The sequence below is a fragment of the Ambystoma mexicanum genome, chromosome 12, assembly GCF_040938575.1.
Source record: "Ambystoma mexicanum isolate Mex_15411 chromosome 12, UKY_AmexF1_1, whole genome shotgun sequence".
NCBI classification, from domain to species: Eukaryota; Metazoa; Chordata; class Amphibia; order Caudata; family Ambystomatidae; genus Ambystoma; species Ambystoma mexicanum.
The window spans coordinates 935,054,867-935,074,046 of NC_090936.1; the positions used below are offsets into that span (position 1 = coordinate 935,054,867).

General features: G+C 46.4%; 1 protein-coding gene across 1 annotated transcript in view; it reads right to left on the reverse strand.

Annotated features, from left to right (window-relative positions):
• Positions 1-19,180, reverse strand: part of NEDD1 (NEDD1 gamma-tubulin ring complex targeting factor) — a 551,712-nt gene that overhangs the window by 265,110 nt on the left and 267,422 nt on the right. The window contains exon 11 of the mRNA XM_069629423.1: positions 17,869-18,068. Coding sequence (XP_069485524.1) covers positions 17,869-18,068 — 200 coding nt within the window. The remainder of the gene's footprint in view (positions 1-17,868; positions 18,069-19,180) is intronic.

The following is a 19,180-nucleotide window of genomic DNA, read 5'->3' on the forward strand; positions in this document are numbered from 1 at the left end:
GGATAACAATTTAATTAATGCCCTCCCACAACATACAGCGGGGGCGATTAAGTGGATATATGAGTTTGAAAAACAAACAGTAGAGGTGCCCTAGCAATAGAGAAACTGAAGAGCTTACTGATTGCAGTAATTGAGGATCAGGCTGGGGAGGTGTGGGTTAAGGCTGGATACCCGGGAGTACCCCTGGGGGGGATGATGCGCATGATAGAACATCATTCAATGGAATTAGGCCATGGTATGGGACACATTATGGAGGGCCTTCCCAGACACTCCTGATTTACAGTCTTTAATGCAGCTTACGATGGGGGACGATGAGGACAGAGCTGGATTTATTCTCAAAATGTTAGAGAAATGGAGATCAGAGACTGGGGGGCCGTGGGACCAATGAATACTGTTCTATTTTATCGTACAGCTGGGTTTGCCGAAGAAGTGCAGAAGGCACTGAATAAGATTGTGGGTACTGAGGCAAAGGGATGGCTGGAAATACAGAGAATAGTGCATCATTGCAAGAGCATTAAAGAGTGAGAGAAGGAAACAGCGCAAAGGCGTCAGGGGGCTGAAGCAAAGTTGGCAGAGAAAAAATTGGCAAAGGTGGCAGTTCAGGTGACCCTGGCAACGCCGGTACAGGTGGAGGGAACAGACTACACAGCAAATTGTGAGTGCCACTATTGCGGCATTCTGGGTGGTAGGAGAACAAGGACAGTGGGGATTGGGGTAACAGTACTCCGGCCCACCGAGGCAGCAAAGAGGGCTGCAGCGAGGAAGAGGGGTATTTCGAGGAGCAAGAGGGAGGTTTGGACCCAGGAGAGGTGGGTTCGGACAGTCTCCATGTTGGATTGTTTAAGGTGGGGGGGATTTCACAAGGAAATGCAGGAGCAGGTCTGCAGTGGGGTATAATTATGGGCCGCAGCAGCAGGGCCACAGGCCCCTAGGGCCTCAAGGATTAGGGTACTATAACAGGGCTATGGGTACCAGGAGTATCCTCGGGGACAATACCAAACTTCTAATCACTCGCCAAACGTGGCATACACAAGCGCAACAGCAGGGTAATCAGGGCACCAGGTGGGGCAGCCGCTCCCTTTAGGGGATCAACAGTAGTGGGAGGTAGCCCTTTCTTGTTCCCAGGAACGAGCATGTATCCCGATTAGGACAGCCCACAGAGCACTCGCGTATCAGGTACTGTCTACGACTATCCACCCTGAAGAGAAACCATTGGTGGGGGCAGAGATAGAAAACAAGCAATTCATATTCATGGTGGACTCTGGTGCAACTAATTGTTTATTATGGAAGGCAACTTTCCACCATCTGGAAAATGTCTTGATGTGCAGGGGTTCTCTGGGGCTATTTCTGAGGTTCCGTACACTGAGGCGTTGGACATGAAGGTGGGAGTACAGGCGCCCCTACTATATTCCGAGAGTTCCCCAGACAATTTACTGGGTAGGGACCTGCTTAGTAAGGTAAACAGGACTATATCCTTTACAGATCATGGAGTAGTATGTTCTACGCCTGGGATGTGCGCTGTGAGGGCGATGTTGATAATCCACACAATGGCAAGGGAGGTGGTGGTCCACAGAGTCCCACAGACCCAGACATGTTTATGGTAGCACGGTGCTTGTGAAGGAGGTACCCCATATTGCCAAGCAGTGCTGGCGAGTACCCACCGATTTAATTTTTCATCCAGCTGTGTCGCCCGCAGTGGTGGCAGGAATGATACCATCACTGGAACTGCAGGGTTTGGTAGTGTCGGACAGAAGGCTTGTCCTAATAGGAATACATAGAGAAAGGTGTGAGTGGCAAACAGTGCTCTGTGTAGACCCAACAGTACAGCTAAAGGAGGTGACAATGGACAAAGAGGGGGAAATAATACTCGAAATGTGCATCCCTTGTGACAATGATACAGTGCAGTGTCCCTTAATGGCAGTAGAAATGCCATCCTAATTTTGCAAAGAAGATTTACGGCACATGCCCCTGCAATTGTGGACTACAAATCCACATGATTTAGGTTTGTTGAAGGATGTAACACCTGTGCGTATAACCCTAAAACCAGGTGTGGTGCTGCCCCGGATAAGACAATATCCACTGTCAAGAGAGGCGAGGAAGGCCTAGAAAGACCATACAGGCTCTACTGGACCAGGGAATTATCGTGCCATTTACGGCCCCGTGCAATATGGCGATATACCTGCTTAAAAAATTAATGGGGGCAATTCGAGAATGATCCAATACTTGCGGCCCCTAAATGATGTGGTACAGAAAGAGTTTGCAGTGGTTCCAAATCCTGTAACGATTTTACGCAGCATCCCCAAGGAGGATACATATTTCACTGTGGAAGATTTAAAAAATATATTTTTCTCGATTCCATTCCATCCAGAGTCGAGGAACCTTATGGCATTTACGCAGGGACAGATGAGGTTTCAACATACTAGATTACCTCAAGGGTACTGTGGGAGCCCAAGCATATTTAACAGAATACTGCACACTGATTTAGAGAATATTCAGGTGCCCAGCACGATTATTTTGTAAGTGGACGATCTGCTAGTGTGTAGTGACAATGAACAGCATTATCGAAGGGACTCCGTTGTACTGCTACAATTACTGCCTTGTAAGGGGTACAAGGTTAATGAGGCCAAATTGCAATATTGCCAGTAGTAAGTAATTTATTTGGAGCAGTTTATATCAGTGAATAGGAAGAGGATACTACCCGATAGGGCAGCATCAGTACGCACCATCCCAAGACCTGCCTCATTTAAGGAGATGCAGAAGTCTCTGGGCCTGTGCAATTACTGTAGGACCTGGATCCTCGATTACGCTGCATACACCAGGCCACTTCTGCAAGCCCTAAGGAAGCACCAAAAACAAAGGACCACAGGTTATTGTGGACGGCAGAAATGATCAGACAATTTCAAATAAGTAATCAGTTCAGCACCAGTACTGGCCACCCCGGATGATACACAGAAATTCTATTTGTTTTCACATTCTGATGGTCAGCTTACGACAGCACTGCTGACACAGAAGAGCACTATGGGCCATAAGCCATTGGCCTATTATAGTGGTACTCTGCATGCAGTGATGCAAGGGCAGTTTGCGTGCGAACAAGCATTAGCAGCCGCTGTCTTTGCTATAGAGAAAAGCTCTACAATCGTAAAGGGGTGTTCAGTAACATATGTAGAACATTCTCCATTTGCTATTCTAGAACGGTCGAAGTCCACCCTGGCTACACAAAGGTCATCTGCATATGAAAACGGTGAATCCTGCCACCTTTTTTTTGTGGAGGAGCTAGCACCTTCCTGCACCTGCCCCAAGCGCTTTACAATTAGGCAAGACTTCAGCCCCTAAGCACTTTACAATTAGGCAAGACTTCTCCAAGCACCAGAGCACTGAGAAAGCTTTTTTCATGCAAAAATAATCACAAACAGATGTGGCCAGGTGCTAAATGAAGACAGCTATTTACATCTTATATTTAAATACCATTTGCTTAGCTGAATGAATTTGAAAAAATGCTAAAAATTGTATTTAGTTTTTCTCAACGCATGGTAAAGAGCAGTAGGCTCTGTGCCAAAAGGAATGTGGCTTGTGCTGTGGCCTGCACTAAAAATGAATCGCAGAGCATGCAGTGTTGCGTCACCGAGGCTAGCTCTGGCAGAGCACATGAAGTCGCTGACCAGCTGTTTCCTGTCCATCAAAAGCCCATGCAGACTAAGAATAGGGGAGTGTATATGCTCATTCACACAATGCAACATTATGTGAAAATAAGGTTTTATGGGGAATTACTAGACAGATAAAAATATGAGTATATTGATTGAAGTGTGGAGAGCATGGTGGGAAAATGTGTCATATATATATTATAGAAAAATTATGATAAACAGGAACTACAATGTATTCTTGCATAGGCAGCAATATGCCAAGTAGTCTGTCCTTCCTAAACTGAAACCCGGCCATGCAAGAAGGAAGACTGCAGCATCCCTTGTAAGGGAAGACAGACAATTTTGGATGAACTATTCCAGTATCCAGTGACCAAGTCAAGAGTATTTAAGCTGCCTGCCTGGCACCAGTCAAGAGGAGCCAGCTACGGAAGAGGGAAAGAATGCTGGCAGTGTTATTTGCACCCCCATCCTCATTTTTGTACAGATTAAATTTGTTATCCTTGCAAGATAAAGACTCCTGGTCTTAATTCCCTAGAGGGGTGACCTTTAATCTAGTGTGAGCGTGATTAGGGTTACCCATATAATAAAAGGGGTACCCTGTAAATTGGGCTACCTTTCATTTTTCAACAAACATGCCTACGGCAGAGGACTTGACGGCACACGACTGTGCCACATACGAGGGGGAGGAGGACACTCCCAAAGCAAAGCATCATGCATTAACAGAGGGTGTGATACTTTTTGTTGACGGGTCGTCCACAATTGATCAGGAGGATGGACAGACAGGGGCAGGAGCAGTACGACTTGAGGGAGGGGAGTACAATACGGTCATGAAAAGCTTGCCTACCTACTATTCTGCGCAAGCGGCAGAACTTGTCGCGCTCATCGAAGCGCTGAGAGCGTCCCAATGGCATCAGATTACGATATATTCCGACTCAGCATACTTTACAACAACGGTACATGCCGGTCTCTCCCACTGGAAGCAAAGGGGGTTTTGGAGGGCAGGCGGGTCCCCAGTGCAGCAGGCTGCGCTATACTGGAGATTCTGATGGTAGCGTTACCACAGCCATCTGTTGTGGCGGTCGTCAAGTACACTGCCCAAACTCACAGGACTGACTAAATCTCAAGAAGGAACGCATCCACCAATGTGGCAGCCAAAATGGTGGCGTCCAAGCCAGACGAAACATCCACCGAGTATGTTGTAGCTGCCCCACCGACAGATGAGCGTCCAGTGTTTTATACTGCATTGCCCATCTCCAAGATTGAGCTACAAGGAAGAGCACCTGAGTGGGAAAAAGTTGTGGTCAAGGAGAGGATGTAAGCAGAGTCTGACAGATCTGTTATTGAGATAGGAGAGCTCGGTAAAACAGTGATGGCCCAGGAACTGCTAGCAGTAACATTTGAACAGTTGCACTACCAGTACCATAGTTCAAAAAAGCACATAGCCGTTGCGGGATGTACTGACCCACTAGGCTCTGCAACATCCCCGCATGCTGGTGGCACCAGAACCAGCAAAATGGCCACAAAAAGCCCTAAGCACGCTAAACCTCTGAAAATTGCGCAGTGAAACCGTAAATAACTGGCAGGACAGCACACTACCTTGCTTGGCAGAAGGACTGGCAACATGTAGCAAGGGCAGAATAGCACGACTGGTCATTTTCTGTGCACAAATCTGGAAAGAGCATATCACAAAGCTGACATGGATTGCAACGATGGAAAAGCTGGTGCAAGTACACAAGGAAGAAGAATATCAGCTCTGTTTCCGGAGCAAGGGTTCAGTCTTTGTTGGCACAAGCATACATTGTAATAAAACTTGATCGCAGACATGAAGAAAGGAACGGTGGCACTGATGTATTACTACTGGATCTCTGGTCGACAACCTTACTTGCACCTCCCAGCTTCATGGAGGGGCTGTTCGCTCTCCACACTGCATTCAGCGCCATTGGTCTTCCTTCACGTCGATGGAGGCCTCAGCCTGCATGGGGTGAGCGGCCCAGCGTTTGCTGCGCCGATCTTTTTAGGTTTTAGGTCGAAAAGGTTTACACAATTTGCAAGCATTTTCGGCGCGATCCCTCGGGAGACAATAATTGCACACTTGGTGCATGTCCTTCTACAGGAATTTTCGGTGGCAAATAGGACCAAATTTAAAGGGAGTTTTGTCGATTATTTTTTAAAAGGGCAGATTGGTGAGAAAAAGGGAAAGGGGATGACGGGCTATGCATTCTCTAAAGAGGTCAGTATGAAGAACCTCCCCCCTCTTTCCGTACTGTAATAGGTCGAAGCTTGAAGAGGCCCGTGTAGGCCGCGTCTGGTCGATCAGTCAGTCTTCGACGGTGAGGTTGTACGCCAAAAGCCGTTGAGCAGTCTGTTGGCCGTGCGGCAGAAGTGAACCAAAAGGAAAGAAAGTCTACAAGTAACTTTCAACTAATTAAAGGCATCAGCCTGGAAGAGAACTCTGCATTTGCGAACGACTTTGATGGCGGAAAAAAGAAATCTGAGGGACCTCGCCGCGTGACGGACCATGGGTACACTACTCATCACACTAGGTATAGTATTACTAACATGCCCTGTCGACATCCGTTTGAGTTACAAGATTTGTTTTTGAAACACTCTGCGACTTCCGCTAGATGTCGGACTACGCAGAGCATGTGATCTAAGCAGATCCACAAGCTCCAGAAATACACACACACACCTGTAGAGATAACACATACCAGTAATAAACAGGTAAGAAATTCGATGGATGAAAACAAGTTAGATTATAGAGAATAATCACAACCTAGTTCCCTCCGTCTTATGATGTCCACCCCTAAGATGTACACGGACATGTGCCGAAAAAGTCACACGCTCCTCTAGGTTTTCTCCAGGGAAGGCATGGCAAGTATCCACTCTATCCTGCACAAAAGGTTCCCAGGTTTGATGACCAAAGAGCAGGCCTGTGGGAGTTTATGGACATCCAATGTTAACCTATGGCAGACCGGGGGTGAGGGGGTAGAAACAGGTATGGTGACCCGCTCAGACTCAGATTCTTAAAGATGAACTGCAAGTCTTCCAGATTTCACTGAGACTTCAATCCCCTGTCCTTGTTTGGGTGAGGGGAGCACAGGGGTCGCGGGTGCAGAGGTCCCTTTGTGTCAGGATTTGGTCTCAGTTCTCAGATGGTTCTAGGCAACTTCTTGAAGACCCCCAAACGAAGAAAAGATGCAGACCTCTGTGGTGCAGACCCTTTTAGACGTCTCACAGGATTGCGGAAGGATGGCTCCAGCAGAGTTCACCATGGTCAGGCAAGCCTCAGGAGATCTAGCAGTGAACACAGAAGCAGCCTCAGCTCACCTCCCCTTGTCATGAGAAGGCTGAAGCTGCGAAGACAGACAACTTATGGCAAAAGCTGAAGTTCATGCGAGTCCCAAAGCTCTGCTCAGAACACACACTACTGCAGCGCAGTAGCACTAAAGTCAGCTGGTCAGTGCACCAGGTGGTCCAAGGACGCTTTCACAGGCTTCCCATGCTTGGGTCTGCAGTAGGGATCGAGACTGGTTGTTCCCACCGGTCCAAGGGTCGAAGCACTAACAAAGATCTTCTGAGATCAGGCCGAGAAGCAGAGCTTCACTGAGCCAATCATTGCAATCGATGTTGGCCAGCTGCAGGGGTTGTCCTTGGGTCGTCATCATGCTGTTCTTCTTCATCAAAGTTTTGGTCCAAACAATGATCTGTCAAAAAGCCGCAGGTGCCCTCCTTTTATCCAAGATTCAGGGCGGGAGCTAGCCGAAGCCCAACAATGGCATGGATCTGCAATTTTCAAACAGCCCAGGGTTGTCCAATCACTTGTCATCACATTCGTCCAGCAAAAGATTGTAGGCAGTCAGAGGATCTTGACTGAGACCAGACAGTCCCATCCCTATCCCCTGGCTCACACACAAAGCCTACTTGCCCACAAAAGCAACAGCTTTCATTAGGAAAGGGGTTACCATATGACATGCATTACTTACCGTAAAAGCATTTCTGATGGTTGTATCTGCTTAGATTCACATGCAGTGCATATGGTCCGACATCCAGTGGTAACCGCAGAGTATTGCATCTGGTCTTTCGAGAATCGAAAGGGGGCATCGACATGGGCGTGCTGTAAGAGGATTCAATTCAACACTACAGCTAAGTCAATGCCTAGTCTGGGATACTGAATGCAAACCCTTATTGATATATCTTTATGTCCAGTTCATGCGTTCTGGATGACTACCCCTATATAACACCCCTCTCTTGGAATCCCCCTGATCCCACTGAGCCAAGAAGTAGTTTTGTTTTGCAAGTTAAAAGGTTTATTGGAGAATTTAAATTATATATATATATATATATATATATATCACACTTTATGATAAATTAATACTTGGATATCACACTTAATCTGAGCAGTAATCAATAATGGATAGTCGCACTAGCACACTTGTGAATAGGAACTGAAGAATAAGGTGGTAGAGAATGCTTTATATAAGTTCAGATGGATGTAATGTTGAATGAAAATGCAATACAGAAAATACTCAATATGATTTCAATAAAACAATGTAATCACTTTTCTCTGGCAATCCCCTCCCCCCTTTATGCAATGCAAGGAAATGGAAGGAAAGCACACAGTTCTCAGAAATGCAATCAAATGTAATTCAGTTCACCCCAGCAAGCTTAGACTACAGAAGTTTGAAACACAGGCCCAAAATGCTCGTATATGTGATAGCGATATATTGGAAAATGTGCTAAAATGATTCTAATTCCCTCTGGAGGTTCAGGTTGAGGATTAGTTGGTTTAAATTAGTTCAGGCTTACTTTAGCAATGTTCTAGGAATGATTGGCAGGTTAAACGAATTTTTGGCAAATGAAAGCTGCTGTTTTCACACGTGGAGAAATTTGCAAATCGCGGCAAATTCGCGAGTGCGTTTTTCGCGATTGCGGCAAAAGTATAGGGAGTAGGAATGCGGTTCTAGGTTCGTTGAGAAGCCAAGATTCCCAGCTTTCAGAGGAAAGTTAAGTCTCCAAGACAAATGGTCACGGAGATATGAGCGATATGGTAAAGGTCGTTTTTCAGATTTGAAATTTTAAAAGTTCAAAGTGACAAGTTACAGCTAGCAACTAGAAATGACAGGTGACAGCTTTGCAAATGACAGATGACAGTTAGGAGACAGTTCTGGTTAGATTAAAATAGATTGAATTATATTATTCTAACTAAGAGATTGGTTCTGCACAGTTCTGCTAGGTACTCACAATATATTTAGAAATAGAATGGGCCTCGCCACGGATCTGGTCAGGTTTTCTTCACTCGCCACAGACGGTCTCTGCGCACAGCGGTCTGGGTCAGCTCTCTGGTTCTGGATCTTTCTGCACAGCTTTCACTGGACCCAGCGCTGATCTGCACGGCTCCTGGATGCTGCTATCGCTGTTAGGTTTGCTGGATGCTGAGTCCCACTGAGAAGAGTTCTCAGTTTGTGGGTTTAGGCCCTTGCTTTGAGTTCTGAATCAAGTTCTTTGGAGTTTTAAAGTCTAAGTGTTGAATCTAGTATCTTCTGGATGTTGTGTGGTCCGGCAGAGCGTGTTGCAGCAAATGGAATTGAATGTCCCCATCTGTCCTGACTGTCTGCTTTTATGTGTTTTGAAAGTGGGTGTGTGTGCAGCATCACTAGCCAGCCCCTCTCTCAACTGCCCATTGGCCCAATTCTCCCCGCTCCCATGATTGGGGAAGGAACTGTGAGTCAGAGTGATGCTGTAGGTTTTATGGGTCAGAGGATCCTCCCCTGGTCAGTTTGCCCACAAAATCTATATTTGATCAAAATGCACACTTCATAGATACACAGTGGTTTGAAATTACATGCACCCATTATGCATTTACTGATGGTAGCCCCTGTTCAAACTCTGCTCTTCCTGGGGGCTTGCATTCAGAAATGGCAATATTTTGTGCTTTTTAGTGGTTTTGCAACATCGGATTTTTCTCCAGATTTGTACACATGTACACGGCCTGTCCATACATACTCCAGTAAATTAACATGTCTCTAGCTTAAACACAGAGTCTGTAGTATACATAAATAGCAGGGTTTTGCCCCAGAACATCACACAAATTGGAGTTTGGGCTTGAATTGAAGGTACATTTTTTAAATTAAGGCTCTCAAAGTTATACATTTCTGTCATTTGATTACAAAGAGTTATCAGTGTTTCTGTAAAATATATATTTTGCTTTCAATTCAGTTCTCAGAGTGTTGGAGTCCGCCTCCAAGACTTGGGTGGGTCAGTCACATGTGTCTTCTGGCAGGCAGGCCTTTGTTGACAGGAAACAGTCAAAATCAACATATCCTATTCAATTGCAAGAGCCTATTGTGTGGTCTCCAGGAGGCTCCCAGCCAGTCTGCCTTCTATCAATCAAGAGGTCATGTGAGATTCTAACTCCTGGTGTGAATCTCTGGAGGTGAGAGGGTTTCCCAGGCTTCAGGCCTCTGGGAACAGCAGGTGGCTAATTTTTAATTAAAATGCAGCCTTTGAAGTCAGCTGAGTCAAATCCCTTTGTCAGCAACTGCACTTAGTTCTCCTGTCAGAGTTTAGACCGCTAGCGCCGCCTTGAGGATTTTGTTGGTACTGAATGCAATTTTGGGATCTTTCTTGGATTAATGCATTCTAAACAGGAATGGTTCTTACATGGTAGTAAATAATCCTTGCTTAACATTGTTTTGATGGGGCTCCTTACAGTAAGATGGTTATGTGGAACCCCACAAAAGGGTTGAATCTTTAAAGTGGTCCAATGAGTCACGATTTCAGCAACTTTTTCGCATCAGTAACAGTGGATTTTGTTAACAAAGATCTTTCTTTACACTGGTGGGTGGCAAGTTAGGTAACCATTTTGGTGTGCGCACAAACTGCGTGGTTCTCCTGGATTCTGGCGCACTTGTGGGCTTTTTGGCCATCTTGGATTTTCTAAGCCCACAGCACCAAATGTTGCAGCATGATAGCTCAAACGTGGGTCAGGACACCCAACAGTGCCTTTAACACTATCCCTACGTGATGTGTAATGTACCCAAGATCCCTCACGTGTCGAGGTCCCTCCGATTGTATTTTTCCTGCCATGAGGAAGCCTTACGACTATCGTGAGTGAGTACAGAAAAGAGAAAGTAGTAAGACGTCTATGTTCCTTCCATCCGAGCTGGGAGGAAGGGTGGGTGCATGTGAATTTAAGCAGATACAACCATCAGAAATGCTTTTACGGTAAGTAATGCAAGTCTTCTGAGGTTTGTTAATCTGCTTAGAATCACGAAAACTGATTAGTCGAGTTCTTTCCATGTAGAACATGACAGCTCTGCGTATATCCACTGTGTGCAGGGTTCTTTCTCCCAGGCTTGAATGATTCTGAAAGAACGTTGGTAATTCTATTGACTGGTTCACATGGAACTTGGAAATTAATTTAGGAGCAAATCTAGGGTGTGTGCGCAGAACCACCTTATCTTGGTGGACTGTTACAAAAGTATCTAGCATTGAGAGCGCCTGTAGTTCACTTACCCTCCTGATGGAGGTAATAGCTATCAAAAAACAGTCTTAAGGGTGAGGTCTTTAAGACTTGCCTTGTGCATGGGCTCGAAAGGTGCCCCCATAAGCCTAGTCAACACCACGTTTAGGTCCCACCCAAGAGCCGGGTTAGAAAGGGGAGGGTGCATTCTCTTCACTCCCTCCATGAAAGCTTTAATAACTGGCATCTTCCACCATGACACTTTCTGTTGTGATGTCGTGTAGGCTGAAAGTGCAGCTAGGTGCACCTTTATGGAGTTGAAGACCAGGCCTGAGTCAAGTAAATGGGTTAGGTATAAAACGATGTGTGTGGGAGAGCAGTTAATCGGGTTAATGCTCTTCGAGTTGCACCAGATGACAAACCGTTTACATTTACTGGAATAGCAGTATCTGGTGTTCAATTTTCTTTATTCCCTGAGAATGTCCATCCATCTCTGAGGGAGTTGCAGGTGTCCAAACTCTATGACCTCAGGAGCCAGGCCTCGAAGTTCAAGGTCTGCGGCCATGGGTGAAGCGTCTCCCCTCTGTCTTGCAACAACATCTTGTACAGGCAAAGCAGTTTGACTGGAGGAGATAGGGACATCTCAATAAGATGAGCGAACCAGGGTTGGCGGGCCCACATGGAGGCCACCAGTATCATCGTGACTGGTTCCTGGTGCATCTTGTGGACAATATTGTTGAGAAGTGGAGTTGGGGCTGGGGGAGCGTAGACAAATTTCCCTGACCATGTTATCCAGAGTCCGTTTTACTTTGGAACGGTTCTGGGGGTACCTGGAGGTGTAATCTTGGCATTGAGCGTTCTCCAGAGTTGTGAACAGATCTATCTCTGGGAAGCCCCATTCTGCGAAAACGGTGACGATGTCTCCGTGTAATCGCCATTCGTACCCCCTTGGCAACGGAAAGTCTCTGCCGAGTACGTCTGCAGAAGATGGAGTTCCCCTGGAACATGTGATAACAGGAACATGTTGCATTTGAGAGCCCACTTCCAAGTGTCCTGGACAGTTTGGAAAGCCCTGGAGAATGAGTGCCCCCTTGTTTGTTCAGATAGTACATGGCCGTGGTGCTGTCTGAGGATGAGGAACGTCTTCCCCTGCAGTTGTGTCTGAAAAGCCTTCAGTACTTTGAACACTGCCAACAGTCCCAACAGGTTTATGTGGTTGGATGCCATGTCTAACGACCAAACTCTGTGCGCTGTGTGTTGAAGCAGGTGAGCTCCCCATCCTGTAATATACGCGCCTGTGGTTAGAGTGGCTTCCACTGCGGGGGTGGTAAAGTATTTCCCTTTCAAGAGGTTGTCCCTCGACCACAACTGCAGCGAGAGAGCGAGGGCCGGCGAGACAACCACTAGATCGTCCCACTGTACGCTGGCCTGACACCACTGGCTGTTGAGCCACTCTTGAATTGGGTGCAGGCGCGCGTGAGGAACCAAGTAGATACATGACACCATCATTCCTGAAAGTCGCTTAGCTTTGTGTACAGTCATCTCTCGACTGGCTACATACTGAGGGATCTGAAACAACATGTTTTGGATCCACTCGATGGAGGGAAAGACATGGTGGTCCTTTGTTCGAATTAGAGCCCCTAGGAACTGTTTGACCTGACTGAGCTCTAGGGTAGATTTTTTTCTCGTTGATAGAGAATCCCAGACTGAATAAAAGATCTATCGTCTTTTGGGTATTTGCTAGACATGTTTTGTAAGAGTCACCTGTTATGAGCCAGTCGTCGAGGTAAGGATAGATCGGGATGGATTGCCTGTGCAGATGTACTACTGTCACCGCTATTACTTTTGTAAATACCCTTGGTGCAGATGCTATGCCAAAGGGTAGTACTTTGAACTGATAATGCTTGTCTTGTATCATAAATCTGAGGTATTTTCTGTGCACTGGCAACATTGAAAGATGAAAGTATGCATCCTTCATGTCCAGTGCTGCCATGTAATCTCCCTGTGATAGCAGTGGAACTACTTCCTGCAGTGTGACCATGCAGAACTTTGTGGCTTTACAAATGTGTTCACTGGGCGCAGATCTAAAACAGGGCGCATGGTTAGATCCTTTTTGGGTACAAGGAAGTACACTGAATAAATACCTTCTTTTACCTGTGACAGAGGTATGATTTCTATGGCTTTCTCCTGTAGCGTCTCGACTTCCTGCAGAAGAATGCGAAGATGGTCTGTGTCAGTCGTCTTGCTCGTGGAGATCTGAATGTTGGGGACCGGTTGAACTCTACACAGCACCCGTGGACCACTGTCTTTAGCACCCACTGGTCTGTAGTTATTCCCTCCCTTGTCTGAAGAAACAATGTTAGCCGGCCCCCGACCGTGGAGGCATGGGAGGGGACCCGAATCTTTGGGTCATTTCGAACCTGAGGCAGGGGAGTCTCTGGGGGTAGAGTTCCAGCCTCTTCCTTTGCCACGGCGCTGACCCCCTTGGGGACACGGGGTGGTGTATCCGCTATTTCCCTGTGTAGAATTCCAATTCAGATTAGTATTGTTGAGGGATGCGTTGGCCACGAAAGAGCAGTTTAGATCCAGAGCCTCTTCTTGTAGAGGGTCTTTGTGTAATCTGGTCCAGTGTTTTTAAAGGTGTCATGCTCCTTTTTTGGGGTCTCGATGGCCTCATCGACCGCCTTCAGATTGGATTCTTCCACGGGTTTAGGAGTGTGCCCTGAGCAAGGGATCGACCAGCCGTTTCTGCAGAATCCAAAGTATTCTTAAGAATGCTTTGGTTCACCCGTCTGCCTTCAGTGACAGTGGTGAGGGGACGAGTGCGTAGGGGTTCCATAACTTCCTGTATGCCTTCCTGTAGTAAGGTCCACTGGGCATCGGCGTAGCTGGCCAACAAGGTGTTGTTGGCAATGCACATTGAGAACGCTGCTGCGACCGTGATCCTTTTCCCAATGGCGTAAAGTCGTTTACCTTACTTATCAGGGGGTGCCTTGCCTGCTGACAAAGGGACCCGTGCCTGCTTTTGTGTAGTAGTCACCAACAGGGAGTCTGGAGTGGAATGACCTCCGATATACAGAGGGTCTGATGGAGAAGGGTGAACATTTTTCTATTCGTGGGTTGACACCTCTTGTGAGAGCAGGTGTTGATAAGGAGGGCGCCAGATATTTTTTGATTGAATTGAGGAGAGGAATAGGCTGGCTGGCCGGCGGTTTCTCCTTAAGGATGTCCTCCACAAAGTCAGCTTCGGGGACCGCTTCATCTGTAGCAACTTTAAAATGATCAGCTGCTTTACGCAACATTACGTTAAAGTCAATTGGTCATCCACTGGCGAGGGTTGTTGCCTAGTGGGAATGGACTGGTGAGAGTCCAGAAACGGGGCATCAGGGTCTTGATGATCCGGGGACTGCCATGGTTGAGGGTCACCCACATCTGGGTTCTCTTTCCAGCCCTCTATGGGATCATGCATGTCCTCAGGGTTGGTGAATTCCTCATCCTGAGTGTCAGCAGGAAGGTCATCCTCAGTTAAGTCTTAATTGTATATATCGTCTTCTAAAGATGGATCAAAAAGTCTTGGAAATGTAGCTTTGGGGTCCACAGGGCTCTCATCCCTTAGCCTCCTTGGTGTAGGTTGTTCTGAACAGGAAACAAACCTGTCCAGCCTTTCCATACAGTTCTCAAACTTTTCTCTAGTCCAAACCGAGGACCTAGAATGGTCTAGAGGTAGAAAAGGGTCCTGATCGTGTTCATCCGTCGAAAATCTTCGAGATTTTCATCTCATCGTGGAGAATAGCCCTTCTTCGCCCTCAGAACTCCTCTTGAGGTACCGACAGAGATGAGACGTCTCTGTGCTTCTCTTTCGACATATGGGTGGGTTCCTGTAGCCCCCTTAGGCCATCCTTGGATCTCGGCAGATCCTTGGGCCTTTCCGTGGGACTCGGCACATCCCCGGGTTGCCGCTTCTGAGAATCGGCGGCAACAATCCTAGCTAAACTGTCGGCGACGTCCTCCGCAGTCGGGAGGTGCATAGCTTCAGCATGCGATTGCAAGGAGGTCCTCTTCGCCGGTGCCGGGTCCTTGTCCTCAGCAGCTGCCTTTTTCAGTGGTGTCAGGGCCTTATCTTCTGCGACCGCCAACTTCAGCGGAACCGGAACCCTATCTTCGCTGGACGCCTTCTTGCGATGCGTCTCGACGGAACCTGGTATATTAGGGGTAGTGCCCTTTGTTTTCGATGGCCAGGTTGCTGGGCGCATTTGCGGCTGCAGAGAGGGCTGCCGATCGGCGGGTGCCGCCAGAGAGTCCGGTGTACCCGTTGGCGCTGAAGTCTTCGGCCTGGCCGAAGAATGACTTGGGGTTGTGTGCTTTGTGCTGTGTACATGTTAGTCTTTGTCGCCGGGGTGAGACTTCCCCATAGCAGTGCCTAAGCTGTGCCTAGCGGGGCCGGGGACAGACTATGCTGAACGCGAGCGTTCCGTCGAAAGGTCAACAACCTCCGGTTCGGAGGTATGATCGTCACTCTCGCTGTCGTCACATTCGGTGGTTGCGGCAGCGGGAGAAAATTCTGCCTTTGACATACCGTAGGCCGCCCACCGCTTGACTCTACGCTCCTTGAATGTCTTAGGATGGAGGAGCTTACAAGCCGCGCATCCTTCTTCCTTGTGATCAAGGGGCAAGTACCAGTTACACCGTCTGTGCCCATCTTTCCAAGGGAATTTGCGCCTACAATTAGGGCAAAACCTAAATGGAGTCCTCTTCATAGCTGAGGATGGGTGGAGTGACGAAGACCGAAGGGGAAAGAGGAAGGAAAGGGAAAGGCATTCTCAATTTGTATAGAAATGTCCTGTCCGACCCCCACTCTCCCTACTGTATAGGCCGGCGGAAGGCCCGGCCACGTGGTCGGCAGCGCCGACTGGATCACCGTCCGTCGAGTTCTTGAAGGTCTTCGGCGGAGGTCTAACAGCCATCGAAATAAGGGACAGATAGGGTGATATGGATAGATTATATAATTATTCAACCAAAGGTCGATGGGACAATAAGCAAAGCATTTGACGAGCTCCGCATCAAGGCGACCCGTATGCTGGGCGGAATAAAACAATCTGAGGGACCTCGACGCGTCAGGGATCTTGGTACACTACACGTCACGTAAGGATAGTGTTACAGGCACGCCCATGTTGACGTCCTCTTTCGATTCTCAAAAGACAAGATGCAACACTCCGCGGTTACCACTGGATGTCGGACCATATGCACAGCATGTGATTCTAAGGCCAAAGGACAAGATGGCCAAAGTACAAGACAAGCAAAAATCTCGTGGTGCTGCCATTTTGGGGTGCTAGCCACCTTTAGCAGCCATTTATTGTAAACGTAAAAGTGCACAGAAAAAATATAAAAAACGGTAAAAATCACATAGCTGCCACCAGCTTGCCTTAGGCACATTGTCAAAGTAACCAAAAAGCCATGAGGAAAAATGTTATGAGTATACAAAGTATGTTCAATTGTAAAAATACAAGAATTCCAAAAGAGAGACTCTCTCAGTACTGAGTCTTCGGGACTACCCAGTTTCCCCATATGAATGAGCAGGCAAAGTAAGTATAGCAGAAGCTTCACGGACCACCAAAAGTTAGGACAGAGTTCAAAAAGAAGCAAAAAACTGGGGGTCCAATTGGAATCTGTGGAGGGGAAAGGTGCAAAAGCAAAAAGAAAATCTTTCCTAACAGCTACCTAATCAACTAACACTTTATGCTCTTCAATGGGGGTTGCCACCCTATTTTTACAACTCTTGGAAGGATTACACTATACTGATGATTTGTCCATTTCTATAGCTATCGTGATCTACTGCAGGTAAGTTGTTTTGTAGCACAGCAGGTTTTACTATATCCAAAGTATATGTACATGCAACTTATCAATCTAAGACACAGGAAAAGTAAATTTGGCCTTGCCAGAATTTGGTACTGTGATCTGGCAAATGAAGAAAGATCTCTGTGGAGACATCTTCTGAATCAGAGTGGCACTTAAATGTATCAGTATGCATTTTAATTTAGGGGTTTTGGAAGGGATTAATGTATTGTTCACAAACATGTGAAATAGTTCTATAGCAAATGCACAAACTTTATGCTTTGCAATGAACACAGGAAGCATTACGTGATTAAATGATCTGAATGGAATGTACTTAACAGGTAGGCAGACAGTTTTTAGCCTCTCCAGGGCACCATATAATATGACATATTATTTAGGATTTATTTGTTCAATCGGCAGAGACTTCTTTACACTAAGAAAGCCATGTCAGGGCCCCTTTTGCTCTCTAATAATGACTTCAATCCCATGTCCTAATAACTTGTTGTATAGAAATTAAAAACAAACCGTTCAGTTCATAGTTTATCCATGTGTCTGGATGGGAAAATATGTGTTTCACCAAATGGCATGCTGTGGTTGTGCTAAAAACATGCTTTATAAACCTGGCTGGATAAAATACTAGACATGGCCATTGAGAAAATGTGTAGTAACACCTGTGGCCCTGGTGGGTGTAAACGGACCGGCATTACAGATATTCAATTCAAATTTTAAAACAACTGTTTTAGACATGCATGGTAAGCTTCATAGCAAATGTAACTGCTACATTTGTAGGCAGGGCAAATGGAAGGAAAAAGAGGACTTGTATCAGATATAAAACTATACGATCTTCTACAATACAAAACAGATATTGCCAAGATACTCAAAAATGAACCGCAAGAACATTCCACCTATAAAAAGAAAATTGGGGTAGTCTACCTGTTTCGCGTGGTCTATGTTCTCTGATTTTAGATGGAGAGGTTTTGTCCTAGAATTTGAATGTGGAGTCTCATCTTCTTCTTTAATTGGAGTGCCACTGAAAACATGTAGCGGGGAAGTGTAGGTTCCCTGAGAGCTTGACCCAATAGGATTTCGCCTTATGGCAGGCATGCTATTGAACTGTGGAAGATTGTCTAAACCTGCAAAAAAGTATTTACAACACCTTGGTGAGACAATACAAAAACAATTAACCATGGTTTGGGATTGTTTAGCATGTTCTAGCGCGAACTCAAGTTATTCAATGGTTCAGTGTAAAAAATTACAGTGCAATGCAACATAAACCTTGAACCAGCATTGCAATGAATCTTAAACATGCCCAAGCAAACGAAAACGTGTTAAGAAAATATTACTCACCATAGTCCATAGACTATGGACTGTATTACTAGTCCATAGTCCTCAATACTGTACAGGCGCTCTTGAGACAGGACCAGAGTCATTTGCACCTCAAGAGTTATTTCCTCTTTACATTCAAATGTGCACGTTGGCAGCGCCATGGTACGTCGCACCTCCCGACAAGATTCTCTGGCACCACCCATCAGTCCCCCTTTTTGCGCACGTCAGCACCAACAGCCTTAGCAAATTTATTGATGACGGAGTATCATGGGAAGAGAGACTAGAATAGGAGCACAGTAGTGATAAGAAACCTTTATTCCTACGTCCAGTCTTACGGACTGGGTGATTACAGACCATTCAAATCCCCATGGAAGAAAGAACCTCAACTACCTCAGGAGAATAGCGTTGCACCGCCTGGCTGAAAGATAGAGCTAGCATCCATGCAGAAGGCAGAGGGAGTAGAGCAAGTGGCTGCTCTGCCGATCACATCCGAGGTTTCCAGCCTTTCATAAGCCACCCCTGCTGGCTTTGCCCTTACTGTGTGAGCATGTAAACCACATGGAGATTCTAGATTGGAATCTTCCCAGATGAATGAAACATTCAGTTTCAGGACGCTTTAAAAGCTAGATGGACCGGGGGAAGAACTACAAAATGTTACAAAGATAGCTTTTGACTTCCGAAAGTCTCTAGTTTGAGCCAAGTAGCATTTAAAAGCTTGGTGTACGTCAGGACAGTACAGACGTTCCTCAGCCGTGGTAGTTGGTGATGGAAAAAGTAGGAATAAGCCTCGCAATTGATATGAAATCATTTTGGGTAGGAAGGAAATGTGCGTCTACAGCACCAACTTGTCTTTATGGAATACAATGAAAGGCTCAGATGATGAACACCTGGATCTTTTCAGACCCTCCTGACCAAACCG